Here is a 25,900-nt window from a genome sequence, read left to right on the forward strand (position 1 = left end):
CAAAATTCTTTAACAGCGTACCTTTTAAACAAACAGAAACACGTTTAAACTTTCCGTTGCTCGTTGTACCTACGCGCTTAGTCTGGTTTTGGCTTCAATATGTATTTATTTATATATTTATTCACGTAACAAAATATACATTATTTATTTATAAGTATGTACTACTATTTATGATTTTATTTATTATGCTTTTTTATTCTATTTATATTTATTTATTTATAACCTATATTGAATTATAACATTACATCTTTTTTATAATTAGATAATAATATATAAATAAGGTGTCGCTGAAAATCAGCTCTGCAGTGAAAGTCTAAGCTTTCACTGTAAAATGCTGAGCGGCATTCCTTTTAGCTTGTAGGTTTGTAAGTACATAGATTGTTAATTTTTAATGTACCTGGCCTGCTTGCTAATAAAGATTTATTATTATTTATTTATCTCCATAATACACGGGCACTACCAGAAGGAACATACCCGGTCCTTTGGAAGGCTTACGTGGGGACACAGGTCCAACACGCAGAGGCCCTTTAGAGAATTTAATGTGTTGTGGGACACATGTTGTTTAGTGTGTTGTTATTTATTTATTATTATTATGTATTTGATCCGTAATGATTAATTAATAATCGCGGTGTGGATTCTTTCATATTCATTATTAGCAATTCAATTCTTACGCATATCGTAGGAATGTATCGACGTATCTTTTTGTTGAATATAAAATATTTATAATTGAGATAAGATTTCGGTCGTAGTAATTCTCTGAAATTTGTATGTTTTTGATTAAGTAGATATTATATAGATTTATTTATAGGTCTTTTTGTAGGTAGGTACGACCTAATTTATAATATCCATAATTTAATACCTTCATAGATATATTATTTCCTGGTAGAAAATAGAGCAATTTTGCTGATGTAAATAATCAATCTTAGATAAGCAAACTTTCCATTCTTTATTAATAACGAGCTGTGGTATATTCCTAGCCAATTGAACTGATTTCTTATTATTCGAATATGTGTTTACTCAGGAAAAATTTACATAATTGGCCGTGTACCAAAATACAAGAGAGAATTGTTTTTCTGCTATAAATAGTATTCAATTGAGATCTGGTTAAGGAATTGATGATTGATGAATGCCAGTAGGGTTGTTAATGTGAATTGGCTTTGGCCCCCCCAAGTATTCAATTCAAGTATTAGGTACGTAACGCAATTTGGGGGGAGGGGGAGGGGACTCGTGAATGCGTTACTGTGGTACAGAAAAAATGTTACAGTGCATTACAATGGGGTGGGGAGGGGAGGTCAAAATGTTCAAAAATTGCGTTACGTAATACTTTGAACATTCCTTACGATTTTAAATTCCATTCAATACGCATTTACTTCTTGTTGAGAAACGATCGAATCGCATTATCAAAATGTATGAACGATATTAATGCTATCTATAGAATAGTTTACTGTTTAATACGTGACTCTTACCACAAATTAGAAGCTTAAATTGTAAGGAGGTTAATTACTCGTAAAATCTATTTTCAACAAACTATTCAATGCTACATGACTGACATAATTAATTATTAACATTAACGATAAGAGGCCTGTTTATTAAATTATTATCTTTTCGGTCCATGAAAAAGAATTTATTTGTTTGTTTGGGACACATTAGACTACTTTTATGGAGAGTTTTTATAAGTATACAAATTTAAAATACATATTAAGTAACTAGTTATTACTTGAATTACAATCTATAACAACATTTATAAATAAGGTTCTCTATTAAGTGTCGGGTTGAGACTAATTAATAAAATTAATTCTGGGAGGAAAATTGACCCTCATAAATTAAAATGTATCTCGAGGATAGCATATCTCGAGTTCATTACACAGAAAAAATTAACAAGAGTTTCAGGTTCATGTTTAAACAAGACATAAACAATGTAGGTACTATGTACATAGTATTATATTATCAGTGGTACTACGTAACAATTCGAATAACTTTATTGCAATTTCGCGTTAATTGTCACAGTAATCGCGATAATTTATTGCATTTTATACCTTATTTACACATAATAAGTCAATTAAATTAATCGTTTTTTTTTATAATTAATTACGCTCATATCTTAAGGTGATAATGCTTTAATTATAACTACTGTGAAATGAATATACATATATCGAAAGTGTTTTAACCGACTTCAAAAGAAGAGGTTCTATATTTCAGTGGAGCTATGTCCAAATTTTTTATGTAGGAATATTCACTGATCCTTTTTTGCATATGTATCGTTTATTTCAATTGAATTAAAACTATCAAGATTTGATGTTTATAAACTAGATATACTGCCATCGTAATTAGGTACGTAACTGCGTAACTAGATCAATTTGTCAAAAAAAGTAAACAAGAAGTAATTATTAATAATTTTATAAATAGCGATATATTTTCTATATTATATACATACTTATTACTATACGAGACTTTGAAGTGTCATATTACAGTGACTACAATATAATGATCAAAACGAAAGTTCTTAAATAGGTATAAATCTAGCATAGCCGTGGTCATTGAGCCCAATCATTTCTCTACATTACATATTTATAAATTATGTTAATGTTAATAATTCTTACAATACTGAATGACGCATTTATATATGTAGGTACGTAATTCCCATGAAATAGCTGTCGATATTTCCGAGTTCCTTTTAAATTCTGTGAATTCAGTGTTTTAATGTATTTTAAAAGTATCTGACTAATATCTTGGAAAATTATATTCCGATTCTTATTTCAACAGAATTTAATTAACACGAGCTCCAACTAGCGTAAAATACTAAAAAATTCTATAAGTAATCATGAAAAAATATACTCGCATATTATTTTAAGTAAACTGACGGTTGAAGTAGATACTTGTATATATTTCAATTAATTGTTAACGACTATCTACATTATTACATATTAAACACACAAAAACTATGAATCTATTATTAATAACTATGTATTTCATTAATTTATTAATAACATTAAATAAAATAATATGCTATGCTATGTACCTAACATTGAACCAAACTAACATGGAATCCCTGTTAAATGTTAAAAAATTTTAATCCTATCACGTACAAGCGTCGTCTTGACAAACTTAATAAAAATAAACATAATTTATTTCGTCCATAATGCGATGAACGTTTATTTACATGAAGATTTAAGAGACATTAATATCAACGTAAATCTGGCGAAAAGCCAGAGAAAATAACGAATAACCGGCGCTAGGTATACGAATGTGGGACCTCAATTGGTACTTAAAAAGGAATTGTCTGCGATGGACTGGAATTTTCAATTCCCCGGTGTAATTTATTTAAACTCACTTGTTTTGATTGACGCATTGTTATTGAGATCACGCAGGACACGTCAGTCTTGGGTCTCGAGAATCGTTTTTAGAACTTTTGTTCAACGACATATTAGCCTAATTTATCTGTCGCAAATTACTGTCGAGAGAACGACGTAGGTACCTACTTCATAACTTCATGAGACCATGAGTACTACAGCGTTATCTTTGCACAAATGAATGGCATTTATTGCTTGGACTGCTATAAAGAATTATGATAAGATGGTGTAAAAACAATACATTGTATTACAATTATTAAATTCATATATTAAACGATATTATTGGGGGACAGTAAAATATTTCAAGTATATATTATTTATAATAAAATATGGTTACAGATATAGAATCCGGCAATGCCAACCCCACAGCAGAAGCCGCAGCTCCACAGCCCACTAGGGCTTCGAAAGTGCCCCTTATTGGTAAGATCGCATGGGGTCTTACAATTTGTGATGTCTTATATGCAATATGCACTTTGCAATATATTCGCACTGTAATGCAAGGTTTAAGAGGATAATGTAATGTCACAGCTTTTTAAATATCTGTATTTTGGTTGTAATTGTCGTCTGGGTTCATGTTTATTTTTTATTATTTAGGTACATTCATGGGATTAAATATTACAATAGCATGTCATTGCATGGGAATTGCACGAAGTAATGGGTTATATTTTATCAATATTAGCTACTTATTGTCTATGTCATTATTTTATTGATTAGTCATATCATGGAATTTGGAAAAAAATCTTATCAATTTAATTTTTAATCTAAAAATCAATAAGGATAATCTTATGAGTATCTATTTGTATACAAAAAATAATCACTGTGCTAGTGCGTGTACCTACGGAACTTTTTTGAAGAGGGTACATGAATATTTTTTTCTTCATCGACTGGCTATTGCGTTCATCATAATTATAAGACGATACACGCGATTGTGAAATAAACTTATTATTATTATTTGCGTTGAAGTATAATTGTTTATTAATAAAAATGATTGGTCAAGAATCAACTGAATATCAAGTACAAGAAAATACTGATGGTGAAGTGTTAGAAATACAAAAACCAAGTGAAAACTGTGAGTTTTTATGTTTTATTTATATTTTTGTCGGCTTAATGATTTTCATAATTATGTATACTGGATAATTTTGAAGTTTTTTGTTGTTATTTATTTTTAAAACAGCCATCTAGCAAGCATGGCGTCAATTCTCATTGTTAGGCATCATTCTATTGTTTAATATTAGTAATTTAACCCACATCCGACATCGTCGGGATAACCCGTAATTAAGTAATCAGATTCGCCATTTAATTACTGTTTCAGAAACACCTTTATGTAAATACCTAAGTCTTAAATTTACTTAAGCGTCTAGACTGTTTAAATGTAAATTCTATTACAGCTATATAATTTTAAATTAAATATTTGATTTTAGTTTTCATTCATCATATTTTTATACACTTTTTAATTAATATTTCATTCTAATCAGAATATAGGGATTTATGAAACCACATTTTCATCAGTCGTATTACGTGAAATTGCATGTAGCTTGTCATTGCATGGGAATCCATCGCTTCCACAATTTATTCATATTATTCTATGGACTATATTATTTATTATTTGAGTCATTATTACATAATTGATAGTTATAAATTAATTAGATCGTGACTATAAAAACGCAAATGTTGATGCGCAAATCGGTCGCATATCAGGAGGATCCAACATACGTCTCGGCATTACTGATCTCAGGGCTGAGTTAGATCAAGGTGAAGGTTTAGAAAAAAGTAGATGATTTATATCATAAACGCACGTTTTTGGAGGAGTCTATTTTGAATTTAAATAATTGCTTGATCCCATTACAAGTACTTTTTACTAAAAATTATATAGTCAAAATCATTCGTATGATCGAAAAAAATGAATGGACCTAATGGTCTATCGAAATAATCATAGACTTAACGCTTGATAAAGTAACGTAACTTTAAAATGTTACGTTTTAGATTGATATCATCCTACGAAGATAATAACAATTGAAGATAATTTTATTTGACTTGAGCCACAATTATATTGAGAAATAATTGTACTATAGAACATTACAAAGACTAATTAGGTAGTATGCGGAAGCTTGTGTTTTGTTATTGTAACATCCATCATATTTTTTCATTGACAATGTAAAAGCTACTTTGTATCAAAGAAACTAGGTCGTGATTACGCTTTCATGTCATTTAAAGTAGATTTAGTGAAAGGATTAGACGTGAAAGCCAGCTCCCTTTCCCTAGACGTTGATATGCTAATGTTCTGCACTTGATCTTTTGTAAAATTAATAGATAATTCGATCATCTATTATGTTAATGTTAAAATATAATGTAATTTCATTCTTTGAAAGATCGGTTCTTCAATAAAAGTCACATAAGTGCTTTAAAATCGTTTCTTAGATTAGGTTCATGTTAAACATAATTTGCAATCAAGTCAGTTTGATTCGGTCACATTAACCACGAACTATGAATATAACCTTTCAAAGTAAACAATTCCTTCAACTCGTTCGTACAATTAATCTTAAATCTAAATACGTAATAAGTGACATAATCGGTCTTCCACAGATGCATAAATCATTAGAATGAGTCATAATGTAAGGGCCGATTTTTCAATGCCCAGATAAACAGCTAGATAGACTTTATTCTTCAGTTAACAAAATATTCAATTTTTCAATAGACGAATAGGACTTATCTATCGAATAACTACGTTATTTGAGGAATAAATCTATTTGCCGCTCCAACGGCCAGATAGCGCGCTATTCGACGGTTAGGCGTTTGAGTTGACAACTAACGCGTCAAATTTGGGATATTTTCGTTTGTCATAACATAGAGCGTAGAATTATTAACAATGAAACCTCTTTCTATATAATTATTATCAATTAAAATCATATTGAAATTGATGTTTTTGATAGTACTGATGACCATGCCATTGAAAATTTGCCGAACGCTGCCTTTAAGTATGTCGTTTCTATCGTAAAATATATAAATTGAAACACAAATTTAACCAAACTCTTTACTCGAATCAAAACAACAATCAACAATCATAGAAGACAAGAGCAATACAAGACGTGAGTCATAATGACGGTTGTTGACAAATTGCAAGAGTTGACTCTATCCCGCTCTAACCTGACTAATTTAATATGTTTGTTTCGCCACTCCGAGAGCAGAGCTGCCAATATGGAAATATTTGGTCAGATAGTTGTTCATCAAATAAATCACGATTGAAAAATAGGCGAGCCGTTATGAGTTAGATAAATAATTGAATAAATCTATTCGAGGGGTAGATATTAGACTGTTTATCTCGGGATTGAAAAATCGGCCCTAAATACTATAATTTGTATTGTTGTTTGTGTGCAATTGTTGTAATAAGTATGCTCCGTTTGTCAGTATAGCACAATCTTAGTAATCAGGACATCTTATCTTTTAGGGCCGATTTTTCAATGCCCAGATAAACAGCTAGATAGACTTTATTCTTCAGTTAACAAAATATTCAATTTTTCAATAGACGAATAGGCCTTATCTATCGAATAACTACGTTATTTGAGGAATAAATCTATTTGCCGCTCCAACGGCCAGATAGCGCGCTATTCGACGGTTAGGCGTTTGAGTTGACAACTGACGCGTCAAATTTGGGATATTTTCGTATGTCATAACATAGAGCGTAGAATTATTAACAATTAAACCTCTTTCTATATAATGATTATCAAATAAAATCATATTGAAATTGAAGTTTTTGATAGTACTGATGACCATGCCATTGAAAATTTGCCGAACGCTGCCTTTAAGTATGTCGTTTCTATCGTAAAATATATAAATTGAAACACAAATTTAACCAAACTCTTTACTCGAATCAAAACAACAATCAACAATCATAGAAGACAACTAAAACTAAAATGCACTCCTGACGTGAGTCATAATGACGGTTGTTGACAAATTGCAAGAGTTGACTCTATCCCGCTCTAACCTGACTAATTTAATATTTTTGTTTCGCCACTCCGAGAGCAGAGCTGCCAATATGGAAATATTTGGTCAGATAGTTATTCATCAAATAAATCACGATTGAAAAATAGGCGAGCCGTTATGAGTTAGATAAATAATTGAATAAATCTATTCGAGGGGTAGTTATTAGACTGTTTATCTCGCGATTGAAAAATCGGCCTTTAATTTATTTACATTTATCTGTTACTCATCTACCTATTACATAAAAAATAAGGGTATATTTAGCAAAAGTGTATTATTATACAAAGGGTGCAGTTGTAATAATCAGGCGCTCGTAAGCCTTTATGTAATTATTTGACTTCATCACATATTTTCAGCATTATTTTTACTAAGTTACTTTTAATATCTAGATTTACTACTATACGATAATTAGACTAACCTACAATACATTTTAAAATACACAGAATATTTTGATTTAATGACCCAATGCGTGAGATACCGAATAATTGCAGAATTACAGGTGTATCAACAATTACTTCAAGTACCCTAAAACTATTTTAACAGCAGATAAATTTGCAAAACGATCTTAGTTACATACTAAATTATTATGTTATGGTTCTCGAGAATTCTAAGATGATTGTAGATAAGTATTATCCCACGCGGTTGTTCCATTGCATGAATAACAGCACGAACTTTTATTTGCACATCCTTTGTACTCCATACATACATACTGCATACTTGAATAAAACTCGCCTACTATTTCTTTCGACAAATATATATGCTTGTTAACCTTATTTGTTGACGGTACCGGGTCACGGTTGGAAAAATAATAATGCACGATATTTTTGCATGTGTTATAATAGGACTTTTATTAAAAGCCAATGTTGATATAATTTTAAATAACATGTTTACTTAGTAACATATATAACTTATCAATGTTGATATAATTTCAAATAACATGTTTACTCAGTAACAAATATAAAATATACCAGTAAAATATATTTGTAATTGGTACATATAGATATAACTATCATTAGAATGTATAAATACGGTAATTTGATCACTATTATGTATAGTGTTATATTATCTGTGCTATTATGTCGTATCAATGTCAATGAACCCTATTTTTATTATTATTGATTTGCAATTAGTGAAAAATATATAGATAGGTATGTTTTTTTATGTATACATATTTTTATAAGAAAACAACGACACTTATTTTAGAATCATCCTCGAATTCCTCGAAACTGCACCTCAATTTTCTATTTTATTTCTAATTATTATTTTTTGTTTTACCAATAAAACAAAGATAGACAATAAAACAAAGACTATCTAATATGAAACCTTTTATTGCGAGCAAATCTGCCAGCTACAACGTTTTTATACATATGGACAAAAAAAGCAACTACATTTGAACAGTATGATAAGAATACATTAATTAAATACATACAATGCCAAGATCGTCTCGCTTATAAGTAAACTCGATGTAGGAAAATGAGGTCTAATAACAAAGATCGCAAAAAGCAGGCCAATGGCCGACAATTTATATTTGTGCTGCGTAGGTGAAGTAAATAGCTGATGTATAGAATTACACGCGATTCATGCGAGATACAGTTATGTTATTTGTATGACATAAGCTTCATGTCATTTCGGTGTCTATTATTATATAGGTGTATTATTGTATAGAGAGAAATAGTTTTTATTCATTTATCTTATATATAAAAATGAATCGCAAAATGTGTTGGTAAGCGCATAACTCCAGAACGGCTGAACCGATTTCGATAATTCTTTATTTATTATATTCCTTGAAGTACGAGGATGGTTCTTATGGAGAGAAAACGTAAACATGTACCACGGGCGAAGCCGGGGCGGACCGCTAGTTAGTAATAAATAAAATGACGGAGTATTATTTTTTTCAAATACTTCTTGCCTTGTACCGGTAGGGATAGAAAAAGCTACATCACAGATTACTAAATAATAACGCTACATAACTATTATTATACACTGTTGTACAATTAAGAGTAAATAATAATTAATTAATAAATAAATACATTTAGATAGTACATGAACTGAATTTACAGTTTAATTACATCGATTCTAAAAATATTGATTTGATGATTGATTAGTGTTATTAATAGCACTAATTTACAAATTACGATTATACTTAATAGATAAAATGATTAATATTCTTTTTAATACATAATTTCATAGATTAAAATAAAAAACGTGTAAGAGATAAAACGCGATAAGTATGTTTTATTATTAGAAATTAACATTAATGTTACCTATCGAACAATACAGCGAACTTTACAATTTTTACAAATGTTCAAAACACGTTTACTCGATTACCTACTTAGAAATGTAGTCTTTTTTTATTGTTTCGATTAGATTCCTTTATTTCGATTTTATAGATACAATCACATTGTTTTATATTATCTTCTCTGGTATTACTTCACTTTTATGAGATTATTTGAACGCCAAAAACCTTCATAAAATAGCTAGATAAAAACGCCTAGTAAGATTTTTTATAATAATAATAAATCGAAAATGTAGTGAATTTGTAAATTGAAAATAGATGAAATAAAACATTTCGGAAGTTAAAGAATTTTGCACTATCAAATACTTCAAAAAATCACATATAACTTTGTCAAGTTTAGAAAAATTTTCGATTTACATAACTTTGATTCTTACGGAAGGTAATACAGTGCTGAGTTAAGCGGGTGATCCACTGGCGAGCCGACGAGCCGACGGTTTAGATCGTTGACTCGTTGGCTCGTCGACTCGCGTTGGTGATCCATTAGCGTACCAAACAGTTTACTCTCATCGTTGGCGAAGTCATGGCGTGTTACTTGGGGGTACTTTTAAATCAGGAGAAAGAACAAAAAAAGAAGAAAAGACGCAGATATTGAATGGTGTTTTTAATATCAGATATTGTACCGTTGGGATCATTTTTTTGGTAGATCTCTAAAAGTTTATTGTACGCGGAAGTTTTTAGCAATTTATTTTTATAGTCTCTGCTGATGTACTTCCATAGACAATCATGTTCCTAATAACATTTTATAAATTCCGACACAAACTCGCGACGAAACGAGCGTAAATCCATTTTTGTAGCTAGACACAGCGCGTGCGGTCTACATGAAAGTCGCAAAAAGACTGTAGGCTCGCCGGCTCGCCTGATCCACTGGCGGTTTTCTGGACCGCGGACTTAGAATTTCAAGCATGCACAACGAGCCAGCGAGCAAATTCGCCGTTCTTTAAGTCCGCAGACTTTTAAGTGCTCCATTGGCGGTTTAGACCTTTGGCTCGCGAGTTCGTTAGCGTACCAGCGGTTTTGCTCGCCAATGGATCACCCGCTTTAGGTGAAGATCGCAGTAAATCATGGATGCTCAATACGTGGGTTGATCTATCTTAATGACCCATTGTTTTGCATAATAATACACTTGCTGATTTGAAGTAGGTATTCAGTGTTAATATAATATTAGATACCAAGAGAAAGCTTTCATGATGTAACCTAAGCATTAAAATTTAGTAACCATTTACTTTCTAGATCCGTTCGTTTATTAAAAATAACGTCTGATTAGATCGGGTATATTTATTGACAAAGAATGTGTTCGTCAAGAGGATATGAGAGCTTTCACTCTAAAAGTGTAATGATAACAATTCAAATCTACATCAAAATCAACATAAAAATACAGATTGTACCCACGCATTTTATTCCGACACAAATCACAATACATACTTAATAATCGAGGTACATATTATCTAATACATTATACTCATAATTATATAAAAACAAATATGAAAATCAGTAAAATCTACGATTAAATCAAGGGGAAATGAATCATGATTCCATCCCACTTAGCCATTTATTACTTGCTGTATCGATAGTATAGACTTCATTATACTGACTTATGAAAGAAGTAAATACATATTAGACCGGACTCTCAGTGGAGTTTCGTTTGCAAAAATAGCGGACCTAAATCTGACTTCTGATATATATTGTATAGATCCCAGACATCCTATAGACAGATGTTGCCAACCAGTTTTGTGGTCCCCCTCTCCCCACAACGGTAATTAAATATGGCATACAAAGAAAAAAATAAAAATTTCCAAAACATGCCGTGTGGGGTATCAAATGAAAGAGCTTATTGAGTAGATCACGAATATATAGCATAGGTACTATTACATTTCTTACACTTTCTCTAAGATTTTTTAGAAAATTTACGAAAATGCTCCATTTTTGAGTTAACTTTAAACCACTATAGATTGAAAACTCATGAATATATTTTTTTTAAATTATTATTTTAAATAATTAACAATAGTACATTGTTTACGATTCAATAGTTCGTACAGTGAAATAGTTGCATGGGGGAATGGGGGGAGCATTCAAAGATGGCGAGTATATTTTCAAGTTTATGCCAGAAATAAAGGCCTAATACAAAAATATCGGTGTCAGGGCTTAGAATAATTATCTCTGCACTGTCGTTGTGTTTGACAGAATGAAAAATATGGCAGAACATTCTTGAATCAGCCTCTGTGTGATTTCAAATCGGTAACTTCAGTGAAAGTTGCGCCTTGCAATTTAAAACATTTTGTGGGGTCATCAAATCCACCACATATATTACGAACTATTGAATCGTAAACAATGGACTATTGTTAATTATTTAAAATAATAATTTAAAAAATATATTCATGAGTTTTCAATCTATAGTGGTTTAAAGTTAACTCAAAAATGGAGCATTTTCGTAAATTTTCTAAAAAATCTTAGAGAAAGTGTAAGAAATGTTATAGTATGCTATATATTCGTGATCTACTCAATAAGCTCTTTCATTTGATACCCCGCACGGCATGTTTTGGAAATTTTTATTTTTTTCTTTGTATGCCATATTTAATTACCGTTGTGGCGAGAGGGGGACCACAAAACTGGTTGGCAACATCTGTCTATAGGATGTCTGGGATCTATACAATATAATATATCAGAAGTCAGATTTAGGTCCGCTATTTTTGCAAACGAACATCTCCATGGAGCCTGCTCTATATATGGTTAATGGGAATTATTCACAGAATAATGTCGGACCATTTTGAGAATAACGTTGAATCGAAAGGGCAGTTTAAGGTACCATTAACCACATGGTTCGTTTAAAATATTGGTGCTATATATAAATCTACATTAGTTAATGATGATAAATCGTCTTTAAATTTTGAATTCTACTCGAGTTTATTATTTTAAATTACAATGTAAGTAAATTATCATAATAATACGTCCAGTTTTTTTGTACTTTACTGGTTTAATATAAAAATAAAATGTTTTATGGATAAAATTAAATTTAATATTTTATAACCTTGGTTGTCCGAATAAAATTATTTTTGAAAATTATCTATGTTTCTTATATTCTTTATTTAATATTCAGGTCTTTCCAGTGAGTCAAGTCTTTATCTTCTTTGGAGCCCGTGCTTCGTGCCAACTTTAATCACGATTTCAGATCAAATAAACAGAACCTAGGATTTTTTTTATCACGATTTAGAACCTTAACGTTATAACAATAAGGATCCGTTTATATATTTATGTACGTTTTATGGTTGATATTTTAGCCCGTGCGGTTTTATTTCGAAATTTCTTAGAAGATATATTGTTGGTGACAGAGCTACTGTCCCTGATGTATATGGTTATATTCCCAAATTATTAATAATGTTTACTAGGAATTTATTCAACGCTTCAAGGAAGCACGTAGATAGGTAAAATCATGTCCTCGGAGACGATATTTTTGTAGTTTTGAATTTAGCCATTTGATTATACAGGGTGTCCCACTATTGGTATACTAAGCGCGAAGGGACTTGTAGCTTAGCATACACTGATCACGTAAAAAATACTTAAACAACAAAATTACGTCAAAAATTTTTTGCTTAATTTTTCCTGAAAATCAATGTTTTCTTCTCTAGCTTCGCGCAGCCGGCATATACCGCTTCTCTAATGTGAGCATTTTGTCTATGAAAACATAATCTTAAACGATAGCTCACGTGCTGGTGGCAAAGTTGGGCGGGTTGCTTGTTATGGGTGTACACATAGAGTTTTAAGAATTCATCTATTTGAAAAAAAAATGCGTCTGGAATTTTATAAGTATTTTTTACGTACTCAGCGTATGCAAAACTATAACCTCCTTTGAGCTTAGTATACCAACAGTGGGACACCCTGTATTTTAAAAATACTGTATCTCTATGTATTCTGTTCTCTGTATCACAGATTACTAAATAGTTACTACGTAATCTGTAGTCTGTACTACTTAGTTCAAATTTAAATATAAGATGCTTGTTTCCAAATTTATCGCAGTTTAACTTGTCCAAATAGATAGATGAGCATTCTTGTATCTACAAACGAATAAAAAACATAATGACGTATTATATCAAGGCACGGGTCCCTAAAGCGCAGTAAAAAAGTCATTTGATGTTCCGTGTTCAAAGGATTTACATATTTCGACTCATAAATATAAATTACCTACATTGAAATACAATATACTGAGACCTTGCAGTACGTAGATAGGTAATTTATTATTTTTTTTGTAGTATGATGTACCATTGTTCTTTGTTGTTCCTAGAATGATAATCAGATGGAAATGAGCGGGTCAACGTCTGTAATTTATTTGATAAAGAACAATCTAGAAATAATACGTCATTCGTAATATTAAAATCTTTTGTAAAAGCTAAAAATATAGGAACTGTTAACTGGTAAACTGTGGCAAAAATATGTTTCTTTCATGTAGCGATATTAAATACAATTATTTGTTAATTAATATTGTTATAATACAATGGCGTTCTATAATATACATATGACAAATTAACATAATGACATTGTGGTAGTGAAAATAATTACGTATTCTTGGTAGTAAAAAATACAGTTGCAAGTTATAGGAGGTAGCGAGGACTTTAAAATTGCATATGTTAACGGAAAAATATCGTGATTAATGCATTTTTGATATCTGTCGTCATATACTCAACTCCATAAAATTTAATAATGTTACACTTTTTTGTTATTTACTACCTATTTCGATGTAAAGATTGTAATAATATCTAGGAGCCTAGTACTTAGTCAATAGTAACTGTGATAGTAATTAACAATTTATTATATTACTAAAGATTACGACCTATCTATTAAGTATTTTGTGGTAATAAATTGTTATTGTCAGAATCGTCAAGGGCTGATGCTTTTAGACTCTAAAATGAAGAGTTTAAATTTTAGGACACTTAGGTTAAAAACATTTTTATTTCCTAAAAATATTCCTGCCAAAAAGAAACAAGACTAATTACGACAAGGTCAAGTTACTTATTCTTACCGCAATATGTATGTTTATAATTGTTATCGTTATCGCTCATAAATTGCAGAGAAATGCACACACATAGTGACACATTCCAAGGCTGCAGCAGTGTTTGATACGTTGCTGCCACCGTGAAGGTTTAGGTTATATTTACGTTACATGAATTTTTATATAACCTTATGTGCTATATGTAAACGTGTATAGACGAATATTATACTCAATAATTTAGTCTTATCTTTAGAAAGTTCTAGAACTACTTATTCCAATCTTCAATAATAAAATATTATAAAAGTTTTGGCCTTTGAAATTTATATTGACTTTGAAATAGGGTAAGTACCTACGCGAATTTAAATATTTGGCACCTAGAATCAAGTTTTCTAAACTAGCTTTAGTATCTTGTCGGGTTTTATAAAACATGTTTATTAATGAGCAAAAAACAGGAAAGAATGCAGATGCCTGGAAAAAAAGCCCAGATTGAAAAGTTCAACGCATGTGTGTCACCGCGCCTCACAAGGTATATAAGCTACATATCACAGCCAAGATATATTTTCCTATTACCCACTTTTCACAGAGCATATAGATGCTTATTCCGCATTCGCATCATTACATAGTATTATATATAGGTAGTAGGTTGTCGAGTTATCAATTTAACTGTTTAGCGTCCAAGCGCGACTGTCATTGTCATGGCCGATATAATTTTTCCACGTTCTTGCTTCCATTTTCTGTTTTGTATTGTTTAAATAAATGTTTTAATTTATTATAACCTTGCGATATATTAACAACGTATATTTTGGATACGGAGTTTGTAAAATCTTTAATTCGGGTCTATTTTTGTTGACCTCTGTAAGTTATTGGGAAAATTACAAACAACATGTGCAAAATATAGAAATGTTTAAATCGTAAAATTTATTGTACGATTTAAACATTTTCTTGATACTTCTATTTGAACAAAGAAGTATATTGGTTTTTGTATTATGAGTTTTTTTTTTGAACTCTACATCGAACTTTCTCTTGAATGATAAGATTCTCATGAACATATTCTTAAATAAGTAATCTTAATCGAAACATTTCGGTAATATCTATCGTAGTAATTTTATTTAAATTTAACGAAGTAACGTTAAAATTTAACGAAGTAATTTCACTAATGTTCGGAGCATTTGGTTTATTCCATTTTATTGGAATACTCGAATACGATCCATCAACCTAAAAGCGTTAATGAGTATGGTAGCCGTTTATGTTATCATCGTACCTTTTACAAATTCTGATAACGATTTTGGTCACTTTATTTGGTTACTTTATTTACACTATTACTGAGGTAGGCGCTATCTACTACCTACAAGATAAGTGATCTATTCCCGTATTGTTCTAAAAACGACGATTAAGGTTTTATGTGTGCTTTTTGTTAATTTTATGTATATGTCGTGGCCATATCGTAGATTTGCTCATTTCATGAAATGATCGATCATTTCATGAAATGGTCGCATTTCATGAAATGGTTGAATGTCTATTGGCCACATCATGATGTGGTTTGAGCAGATCAATGATAAGAAATCGTTTCTCGATATGGCCAACTAAACGCGCGGTTTTTTCATGAAATGATCAAAATTATTTGATCATATCGTAAAATAGTTACATTAATTATTATTGGTAGAGGCTCTGCAAGCGCTGTGTTTATGTGATAAGAAGGCGGCCGCTAGCGAAAATTTAATTATTCTCAGTTAAAAACTTCATAATTCGTTTAATTACAATATGAAAAAAGTCATAGCAAAGAATTTACGACGAAGAGGTTTGAGTACTATGGAAAATGCGGATATGTTATATTGAAGAATAAATGCGTCTAAAATCCTATACATAACTATATATTTATATATCCTACTATGTTATTATAATAATTGTTTTATTATTTAAAAAGCGATTCGCTTCTGCGTTGTTTTAACAAAGTCTAACCTAACCTAACCTGTTTTCTATTGCAAAAACCATTCGCTTCTGGCATTCGCAGGCCGCTGCCGCGGCTCTAACTTAAATGACAATAAACAAGTTCTTAAAATATTCTGAATTTTTTAATATTTTATGGACTATCTATATTTTATACGATCTGGCCAAATGTGGATGATCAAATCGTGAAACATTGATGATTTAACGATCTGATCAAACTATGTTGGCCATTTCATGAAATGCGACCATTTCGTGAAATGATCAATCATTTCATGAAATGAGCAAATCTACGATATGGCCACGACATATATAAGAGACAGAAATTTCTTCGATAAACTAAACATTTATTTCGTTTAGTCAATTAATATCCCTTTTCCAATAATAAAGCCGGAAAGAGGTTAAGTATAAAAACGTTTCCGTAACTTCTAAAACTAATTAAAGACGTAATGACGCATTTTACAAGTAAGATAAAAAAATCGACAATTCGCATTCGTCGTTTGCCAAATTGATTTTTAATTCGTTCAAATTTAAATACGGAAATTAGCGAAAAGAAGGTTATGGCGCTTGGCTAAAATATACATAGTAGGTTGGCGTCATACAACTTTTATAGCGAACACTTATATTACTTTAGCTATCTCCCAAGTGTGGCGAACAAACATTCACTGTTTTAACAAGCCGAGGTTGAGACAACACCTTCGCTCTTATCGCAAAACATACATTGCAACTACCGAATTTTTACAGCCGATAACACCACTATAAATGTATTTTATGGTCACCAGTAATCCTGGCTGGCTATGAAAACAACGCTTAGGAAAGTTATATTTTCGAAAGTCTTAATTAAGTCGTCTTCCAAATGATTAGCATGGTTATCAATGATCTCATTCCAGCAGGGTTTGCTGTCATGAGGGCTCGGCCTTGTACTTGATGCATATCGATTGGAATCAGTTTAGAGAACGCTTATTACGATGATCGTAACTTTTAATCATACAATGAACCGATATTACATGTATAAGCGCAAAACAAAACAACCACCGGACAGGTTTCAAGACTGGATCTCTCCAGGGCGAATGTCCTTTTAATATTCAGTATACTTTGATCATCAGATATTCTCCTACATAATGTCTGTAATTCCATTATCTTATGTAATACTCTTCCAAGATCTTAAGATGCGTCAATAAAAAGTTGATAGATGATCTCACGAGAAATGTACGTGGTTAGTTTAGATTTTTAATTAAATCCAATTGCCGTTTGCTGGCTCTGATGGCTTCCGAATTAAAATACCAGTGGAGACGTGGAAAGTTTTCGAATTATTTAGAATCTTGGTATTTTAGACGAGAGATAGATATGAAGTTATTTTAATTTTATCGTAGGTAGGATATTGGATTATTTTAATGAGCTTCTGCTTTGGGTTTCACCTTCGCTGTAGAAATATATTTCCTCGAACATTGTTTCGGGTTCAACGAATTCATACAAATTAGTTTAAAACTAGTGAGCTTCACGAGATTTCCATTTCGAGGAAGTTAGGAAAAACATTTGGCACGAGAACATTGTTTCTCTGCCAAACAGGTTATCCTCTTGTGATGATTTCACCATAATACTTTTGAGAAAGTGTCACATAAATTTATTATTATCTTTATATTTTATCTTAGTATGTAAATTATATCAAGAAGTCTTTAACTATCACAATACATTATGCCGTTCAACAAAAATGTGAAATACCAGATAAAGGAAAGAAAATAAATTATATAGGTACCTAAACTATAACGAATAAATTCTTAATTTAGTACCTAATATGATACTACTTTCATTTAATAAACCAGATAAGGTATAATTCCCTCTGGAATATGCCAAAAAAGTTCTAAAGAGCCACGCAAAAGCGAAATCACGAGAAAATTTGCGCGCAAATTGTACATCAAGTGTGGAATGGTCAGCGCGTATTCCGCCCGCACGCCGGCCGCGGCTCGAATAGCCAATTGCCGTATAATTTGTAAACATTACAAGAAATTCAAAATAAAAGTCCGCTGCACTTTGTATCACCTGTCATCCCCGTCCGGCGCAAGCGCACACTCAACATTTTGTAGCGACACAGAAAGGTGGTGTACGCAGCGGTTTCATTTCGCGGTATTATTTTCAATTAAAAATCTAACGCGCCGCGATCAAATACAATTTTGTTAGCTATTGCTGCTGTGAGCTCGTGAATCGGTTCGATTAAGTGCTTTGTTAAACATGAAAACTGATTACGCTATGGATGATATGCAGAAAAGTAAGTTTGGCATGATTTTTTAGTTTATTATACAGAAAAGTCATGTTACAAATGTTACATACATACTCTAATAAGCCAAAAAATATTTTTATTTTTGTAATATCAGGAAAAATAATAAACATAAAGTAGTCATTTGTACACATTAAGTTATTAGAAATTAATTGCATGTTCAATTTCATAGATCGATAAAATTCGTTTAAATAAAAGATAGATATTATCTATTATTAGTTTTCAAGTATTTTAAATATATATCATTTTAACAACTATATAAGAAATTGGAGAGACTTTATTCACAAATCATAAACTGGCTTCCGATTCATTTTTTGAACACAAGAAAGTACCAAGTAAATATTTTTTGTGTAGGTAGAGTTCAAATTTGATAATATGTATAAGTTGTTGTGGTCATAACTATTTTTTCCATTAACAAAACATTAAATAATAAAGATTAGACTGAGAAATATAAAAATAAAATAATCATTAAAATTAATGTTTTATATAATAATATGTAAATCAACGTCAAATAAGATCTAAGTGAGATCTACGCTTCAAAATTAGTTTACTTGAAATCTGTTGATTTTTAAATACCTACTAGCAGTTTACACATACATTCCATACATTCTTTAGGCTATTTTCAATATTGTCATGGTCTAATATATAACTTACTAGGTTTCCGCCCGTGGCTTCGCCCGCGCAGTCAAAGAAAAACCCGCACAGTTCCCGTTCCCGTTGTATTTCCGGGATTGCGTCATTTTCCCGGGATAAAAAGTAGCCTATGTCCTTTCTCGGGTATCAAAATATCTCCATACCAAATTTCATGAAAATTGGTTCAGTAGTAAAGGCGTGATTGAGTAACAGACAGACAGAGTTACTTTCGCATTTATAATATTAGTATGGATAGTATGGATTTATTTAAAGTTAAACTAACTGTTACAAATATTAAAACTTAATAAACACAACTAACTCGTGATTATCTTAATCAAGATTTTACTTATGATAAAAACGACGACAAAAAGATAAATTTTAAAATATGTTTTATTCATAAATTGTATGAATGTTTTAAAACAATAACATTATACATATTACGTGTATAAAAAAAGGCGCGGTGAGAACGACTACTAGTCGATTCAACACAATCAATCATTATTACATACTTTAGCATTTATTTTATTAGCTTTGTTTATGTTTGTATCATCGCATAAAAACTTAGTTAAAAACAAATTGCCTTGAAAATGGTAGAGACTAAGGAATATAAAAAAAAAACTTTCGTAAACGTTAAATCTACAATAATTGTACGTTTACTCAACATAGGATATGTTAATTTGTATTGTTATCAGTATAAAACAATTCTGTTGTATTTAATATCTCAATATTTGAGCGTACTTGACCGTGTTCTTAGCGTTTCTTATTTGTTTTATACTATTTACATATTACAGTAGAACTCCAATTATCCGAACTCCGACTATCCGAATCGCCGATTATCCGAATTACAAAAAATTGTCCAAAAAAAGTCTAAGTGCGCATTTATTCTTCCCCTAACAAGAATATGGAGAGGATGATGATGATAAAGATGCGTTGTCACTAGAGGAAATAAGAAAAATGATTGCAAAAATATTTAAAACATGTGAAAATTTCATGTTTCTTTCATTTAATTCAATAAAAAAATAGTGCAATATCAAAACGTAGCTTTTATTCTCTCCAATGGCAATTTCTTTTTAAAATCCGATTATCCGAATATTTGATTATCCGAATGGGTCCCGGTCCCCATTAATTCGGATAATTGGAGTTCTACTGTATTATCAATGCTATCGCTTATTGTTTAGCAGTGAATGTTGCTTTTACGTGGTTTTCATTTTCAATTTGTTTTCAATATTTTCAGGATTGTATTTTTTTTTAATTCTCTAGTAGTTGCAATTTTAATAATGTATGACGAATATTCTGAATCTTGCTAAAGGAATACACCAACCAGACTACATTTATATCAAATATAAACTATTCAGGCATTACAGGATTTTATTGTATAACGAAAAAACTTCAGTTGTACCGAAAACTATGAACGACTATTAAATTAACTTTAATAGTCGTCACTTTAACAGTCGTACTTAATATACGTCAATTTAACATTTTGTATGTTCGTCACGTAACAAATTAGGAATAGTGTGATTTGAGTATGAAGCGATGATTTTAATTTTGGTGACCCGTGACATCAAACAACACGCTTGAAACAAAAATATTTTTTATATAGTTTCTATTACACGATACATAAATATTAGAAAACGGAAACTATAAAATTAAACATTCAAAACATAATTAATTAATAACATCAAAGAACGAAATCGTAGAAATCGTTTTAAAATTTTCATAATTAAATCAAATTCGGAAACCTTGCTCTTCTAAATTAAGAATGTACCTACTTCTATGTACAGGGTAATAAATACTTCTTGAATAATTTCTACTGATAAGAATATTTTAGTAATTTCTACATATTTCTAATTACAATACTTACAGGGGTCCTCCCTATTTAGCAGAGGATATAGGTACATTATACAGGGTACGAAGTAACTATATAGTACTTGAATATTATAGTTACTCCTTCCAGGGTCACGAAAACTATATAGGCCCTTGCATATATAGCCACTTATTCCGATCATCCTTACAGGGACGAGCTCCATCATCGGGCTCGCTGACGTCACAGACAACAAGCTGATCTGGAGGCAGCTCCTCGCGGAGCTGATGGGCACGTTCCTCCTCACCTCCGTCGGTGTGGCGGCTTGTATCGCGATCTCTGCGAGCAACGCGCCCCAGGTCACCAGCATAGCCCTGTGCTTTGGTCTGCTGGTTGCCTCGATTGTACAAGTAAGTTTGTAGTTTGTGTTATATGTTATAGTAACTAGGTGTTGAGAACAACGGTGTTTAAATAACATGCTACGGTGTTTCATATCAGCTGCAGCGGTTTTATTATTAGAATATGTTCAGATCGATATCGCCCAATATATTTAAGTAGAAGAAGCTTACATGTTATGGTCAAATTATAAATATGTAAGTGACTTAAAGCCCCGAAAATTTTCTAATAAATAGTAATAAATCTCGACTGTGTTGGCTAAAACAAGAATGATGAATAAATTTAATTTAAATATTCAACACAAATTTAACCCTGAAAGTAAGCTTCAAACGAACTTCTCGAAAGCTTTAAAGTTAGTTGTCATGAAATTATTTATGATATTTCATTTTAATTAAACGTCCAATTTAAAAAGATAAAACATTTCTAAAGACGTTCTACTAATTACAAGTTGCAAATGACCCTACTTATCAACATCATCGCAACAAATAAAGCAATCAATAAACCAGATTAAGTCAATTTATTCAATGTCCGGCCTCTCTCACGCGGTCGCAGGCCTGTAATCACTCGAGTGTAAAATGTATTACACATGTTCCGTTCAATATCATTAAAAGGCCAATATGCAAAATAGACGAATTAGTGAGCCTTGACATACGAATACAGCCAGTATATATCTCTGTTCGACACATAGTGCCGGATGGATTTGACAGCCATGGCTACGAGCGTTCGATACGGCTCTCTTATGTTATTTACTGTCAAACTTATAAAGGGTAACTGTCAATGTCAAGTTCCGAGCACACATTTGGAAATTTCAGTCACTATTATGATTTGCTAACACCTTTTTACACGGGTATCGTCATTAAACAAATTATCGGAGAATGTTATCGCGTCGATTGATCACGAATACTGCATCTGTAAATCACGCCCGCTTAACCTCAGGCGTTGCGCAAATTGATCAAATGTTTGATATATCTGTGACACAGCCATTGATAATTTTAATTTATACTGATCAAAAACTGTTGATTAATCTTATTCAATCAACCATTAACGCTTCAGTCTTATTACAAGCCTTTATTTTTGAATTACGAATGTCTAATATATCTTATAGCTCTTAATTTTACCTACAGGTTTGTCCGTTCGCATTTTTGCACAGGCTAAACCGTAACATATTATTATTACATTGTCTTATTGCGTGTTATAAGTAACTTATAATGCACGATGCACATATTTTATAATACAGTAGCACCTCTATAAGTCGAATATCAAGGGAGACGCCAAAAAATTCGAGTTATAGAGTTTTCAACTTGTGGAGGATTTCGACTTAGGCGGATTTTGATTCGACATAAAGAGTTTGAGGTTTATTCTTATCAATTTTGAGTTACAGAGGTAAAATAAATTAAAATTCAACTTGCAGAGGTCACAAACATGTTTTTATTTATTATAAATCAACATTGTTTCAAATCATTTTAAAATAAAAAATATGGCATTAAAAAAGTCAGTATTTTTTTGCTTTAGATAATTTGGTTGTTCTCTAGCATTTTATAATCTATAAAGAGCAGAAAATTATTCTTTTTCAAAGATACTGGTTTGCTTTATAAAATTTCGTAAGGTATTCAATACGGTTCTTGCCTCTTTGATGGAAACCCATGGAGCGCATGTACTATTCACGTCTTCTATGTCATCTTAATCATTAGTATCGGTTTTCTGAGCTACTGAATCGATAATTTCGTCATCAGATACTTAACGCAAACACGTGTTTCGTGAGTCATAAATTTATTAGGTATCGTATACTCCTAAAATGTTTTCTAAGAAACAATAGTGTACTGGTTGTAAAATAAAACGTTGCTATGTTCGAGATACAGAGGTCAAATTTGATTTTTCGAGTTATAGAGTGAAAATATGTACCAAAATGGCTTGGAGGGACTCGGTGATTATTTCGACTAACAGAGGGACAAAATTTCAAGTAATAGAGGTTTTCGGGTTTGAAGGGAAGGGAACAAGACATTTTTTCGAGATTTGGAGGTTTTTGACTTATCGAGGTTCGACTTAACGAGGTGCTACTGTATATGATTATTCCGGTAGCTATTATTAAGTTACTCACGACAATCGACATAAAATACACCAAATACCAATTAAAATTGCTTCCTTAGTCTATAACGCACAATTTTTTTCAACGATAAAATAATCTAGTTTGTAGAAGTTGCTCTTGCTTGTTGCTGTAACAGTATTGTTATAATCACTGATATCAATAGAAGAAGATTGTATCGATATGTGAATTTCGGTTTTTTTCGTAGCTAATAGTTTTGATCACTGAGATTTTTTTTTGTTTTTTGTTTTTAAGCATGTTGGAGCTTGAGGTGCATGTAAATACTTATAAAATGCTGCAATATGAAGTGGTTATAATGTATCCAAAATGAATAGATTAATTATAATTAGCGGTTTGTTATATTAATATGAATATGAATATCACGATGTTCTACGTGTTGTTTATTTATAATTACAGCAGCAATCAGTGCATTATCTCTTTTCCTCATCCAAGAGGACACAAAATTATATTTAAATACATGTCCTTAATAAGGCTTCATTAGGTTACCTACTTCCGTAGGAAGTTCATTAGTGGAATTCTAATGAGAAAGATGACCAAATTTGATAATGATTAAAAATATGTTATTAGATTTGTATTGTACTAGTACAACCTTTTACAAAATAACGTTAATACAATTATAACTGGGCAATACATGGCTCTCTGACTTAAAATTTTGCATCGACCTTAATGTACAGTACGTACGTATGCTTTTTTATAGATTTTTTGCAAATTATTTTTGCACCAAATTGACCCTTGATACATTTATGACTCACTTCGAACTGGGGAAGTACGCAAACGTTCCCAAAATTGTTGCTTGCGTCAAAGGCATAATTATTTTATTTTTCGATTTCAGTCCTTACATTTTAATAATACCTTTCTCGTAAATTGCTCTGTTTGTTTTTCATCAATTTTTTTAAAGATTTCGAATTTTCGATTCTCCGGCGATTCTTCTAGAAGCAATGAGATAGAACTTATCGAAGCGGTGTTAATTATAAATTATATACACTACAACGTGAAAACTTTCCAGCTTCCGTCATTTTTTAAACGTCGTAAAAATGACTATTCAAAAATACTTGTAAAAGTTTACATAATAAAGAAATTTGAGCCAGAATAGAGTGTAACTGATCAACGATTATTAAGTGTGAACTATGTTTGAATTTTCTAAGTCAAATAATAAATATAATTTAACGAGTGCGTTAAAATCACGTGCGAAGTACAACATCCCTACCTGTTGCTAATTTGCTAGAGCCTGCCTCAGAAAATTATGCAGTTATAAATACTTAATAGCTGCAAGATATGGGAAATAAAATGAGTCATTTCAAATTAGTGTTTTGAAGTAGATTAACCCGTCGTTCGTTCACATTAATCACTCAGCATGTTACACTTGACATGCTGTAAAACAGCAATGCTGCGATGGGCTTAATGCGTTCTTGGAATTATTGCTTCAATAACTTCTAAACGAGCTTATTTTGTTCGGTTTTCCTTCTAGTTGACTTTGACAAGTGAGCCACTTAATATTAAAAGCCTATGTTTATAGCATTTATTTTATATCCGTTAAATGCATTAATTAGAAGACCTGATATTTTCATTCGTTATTTTTATGATATATTATAATAGTAATAGGAATGCAGATTCTCACTATCTACGTTATAATTTCTTGCGAGAAGCTTAAACTACACAATGATACTAGAGGTAAAATTAAATTTTACTTTATTAGGTATTTAAATGTTACAAAATTTTGTAATGTTATAGAAGTTCCCCGCGAGCCCTGAGTTCACACTAATTGTGAACTAATATCTATAAAAGGTTATTAACTTTCATGTATTAGGCCGATTTAACACCCGTTACATAATCAAATATTTAAATACCCGCAATGAAGTAACGGGAATATTTAACATGTAATATGGTTTAATTACACAATCAATTAATGGGCAGATACCTCGTGATTGGGTGTATCCCGTTATGATGTTCAATATGTACATATAACCACAGACTAATAATAATATACGTATAACAGTTACTAAATAGTTACAGTACAACTGCAACATGACTGTGAACTTAACTGAACGCCCTTGACTGCTCACTTTTCTTACATTATTAGCGTGTGTTACGTTACGTGTTACGTGTATTGTAATAGATGTTCAACAGCTTTCAAGCTTGTCG

At 31.3% G+C, this 25,900-nt stretch overlaps 1 protein-coding gene across 4 annotated transcripts in view; it reads left to right on the forward strand.

Moving 5' to 3' along the window:
• Positions 1 to 25,900, forward strand: part of Drip (aquaporin homolog protein drip) — a 58,912-nt gene that overhangs the window by 7,999 nt on the left and 25,013 nt on the right. Inside the window, exons 2-3 of one of the 4 annotated variants that reach the window (XM_089713720.1) lie at positions 3,690 to 3,770; positions 21,472 to 21,668. In XM_089713720.1, the coding sequence (XP_089569846.1) occupies positions 3,690 to 3,770; positions 21,472 to 21,668 (278 nt within the window). Of the gene's footprint in view, positions 1 to 3,689; positions 3,771 to 4,252; positions 4,420 to 18,582; positions 18,816 to 21,471; positions 21,669 to 25,900 lie in introns of those variants that run through there. The other 3 variants (XM_089713723.1, XM_089713730.1, XM_089713737.1) reach the window with 3 other exon arrangements.

This window comes from Colias philodice, chromosome 3, assembly GCF_061535455.1.
Source record: "Colias philodice isolate Cphi_HAF_F1 chromosome 3, ilColPhil1 Martin Lab GWU primary, whole genome shotgun sequence".
Classification (NCBI taxonomy): domain Eukaryota; kingdom Metazoa; phylum Arthropoda; class Insecta; order Lepidoptera; family Pieridae; genus Colias; species Colias philodice.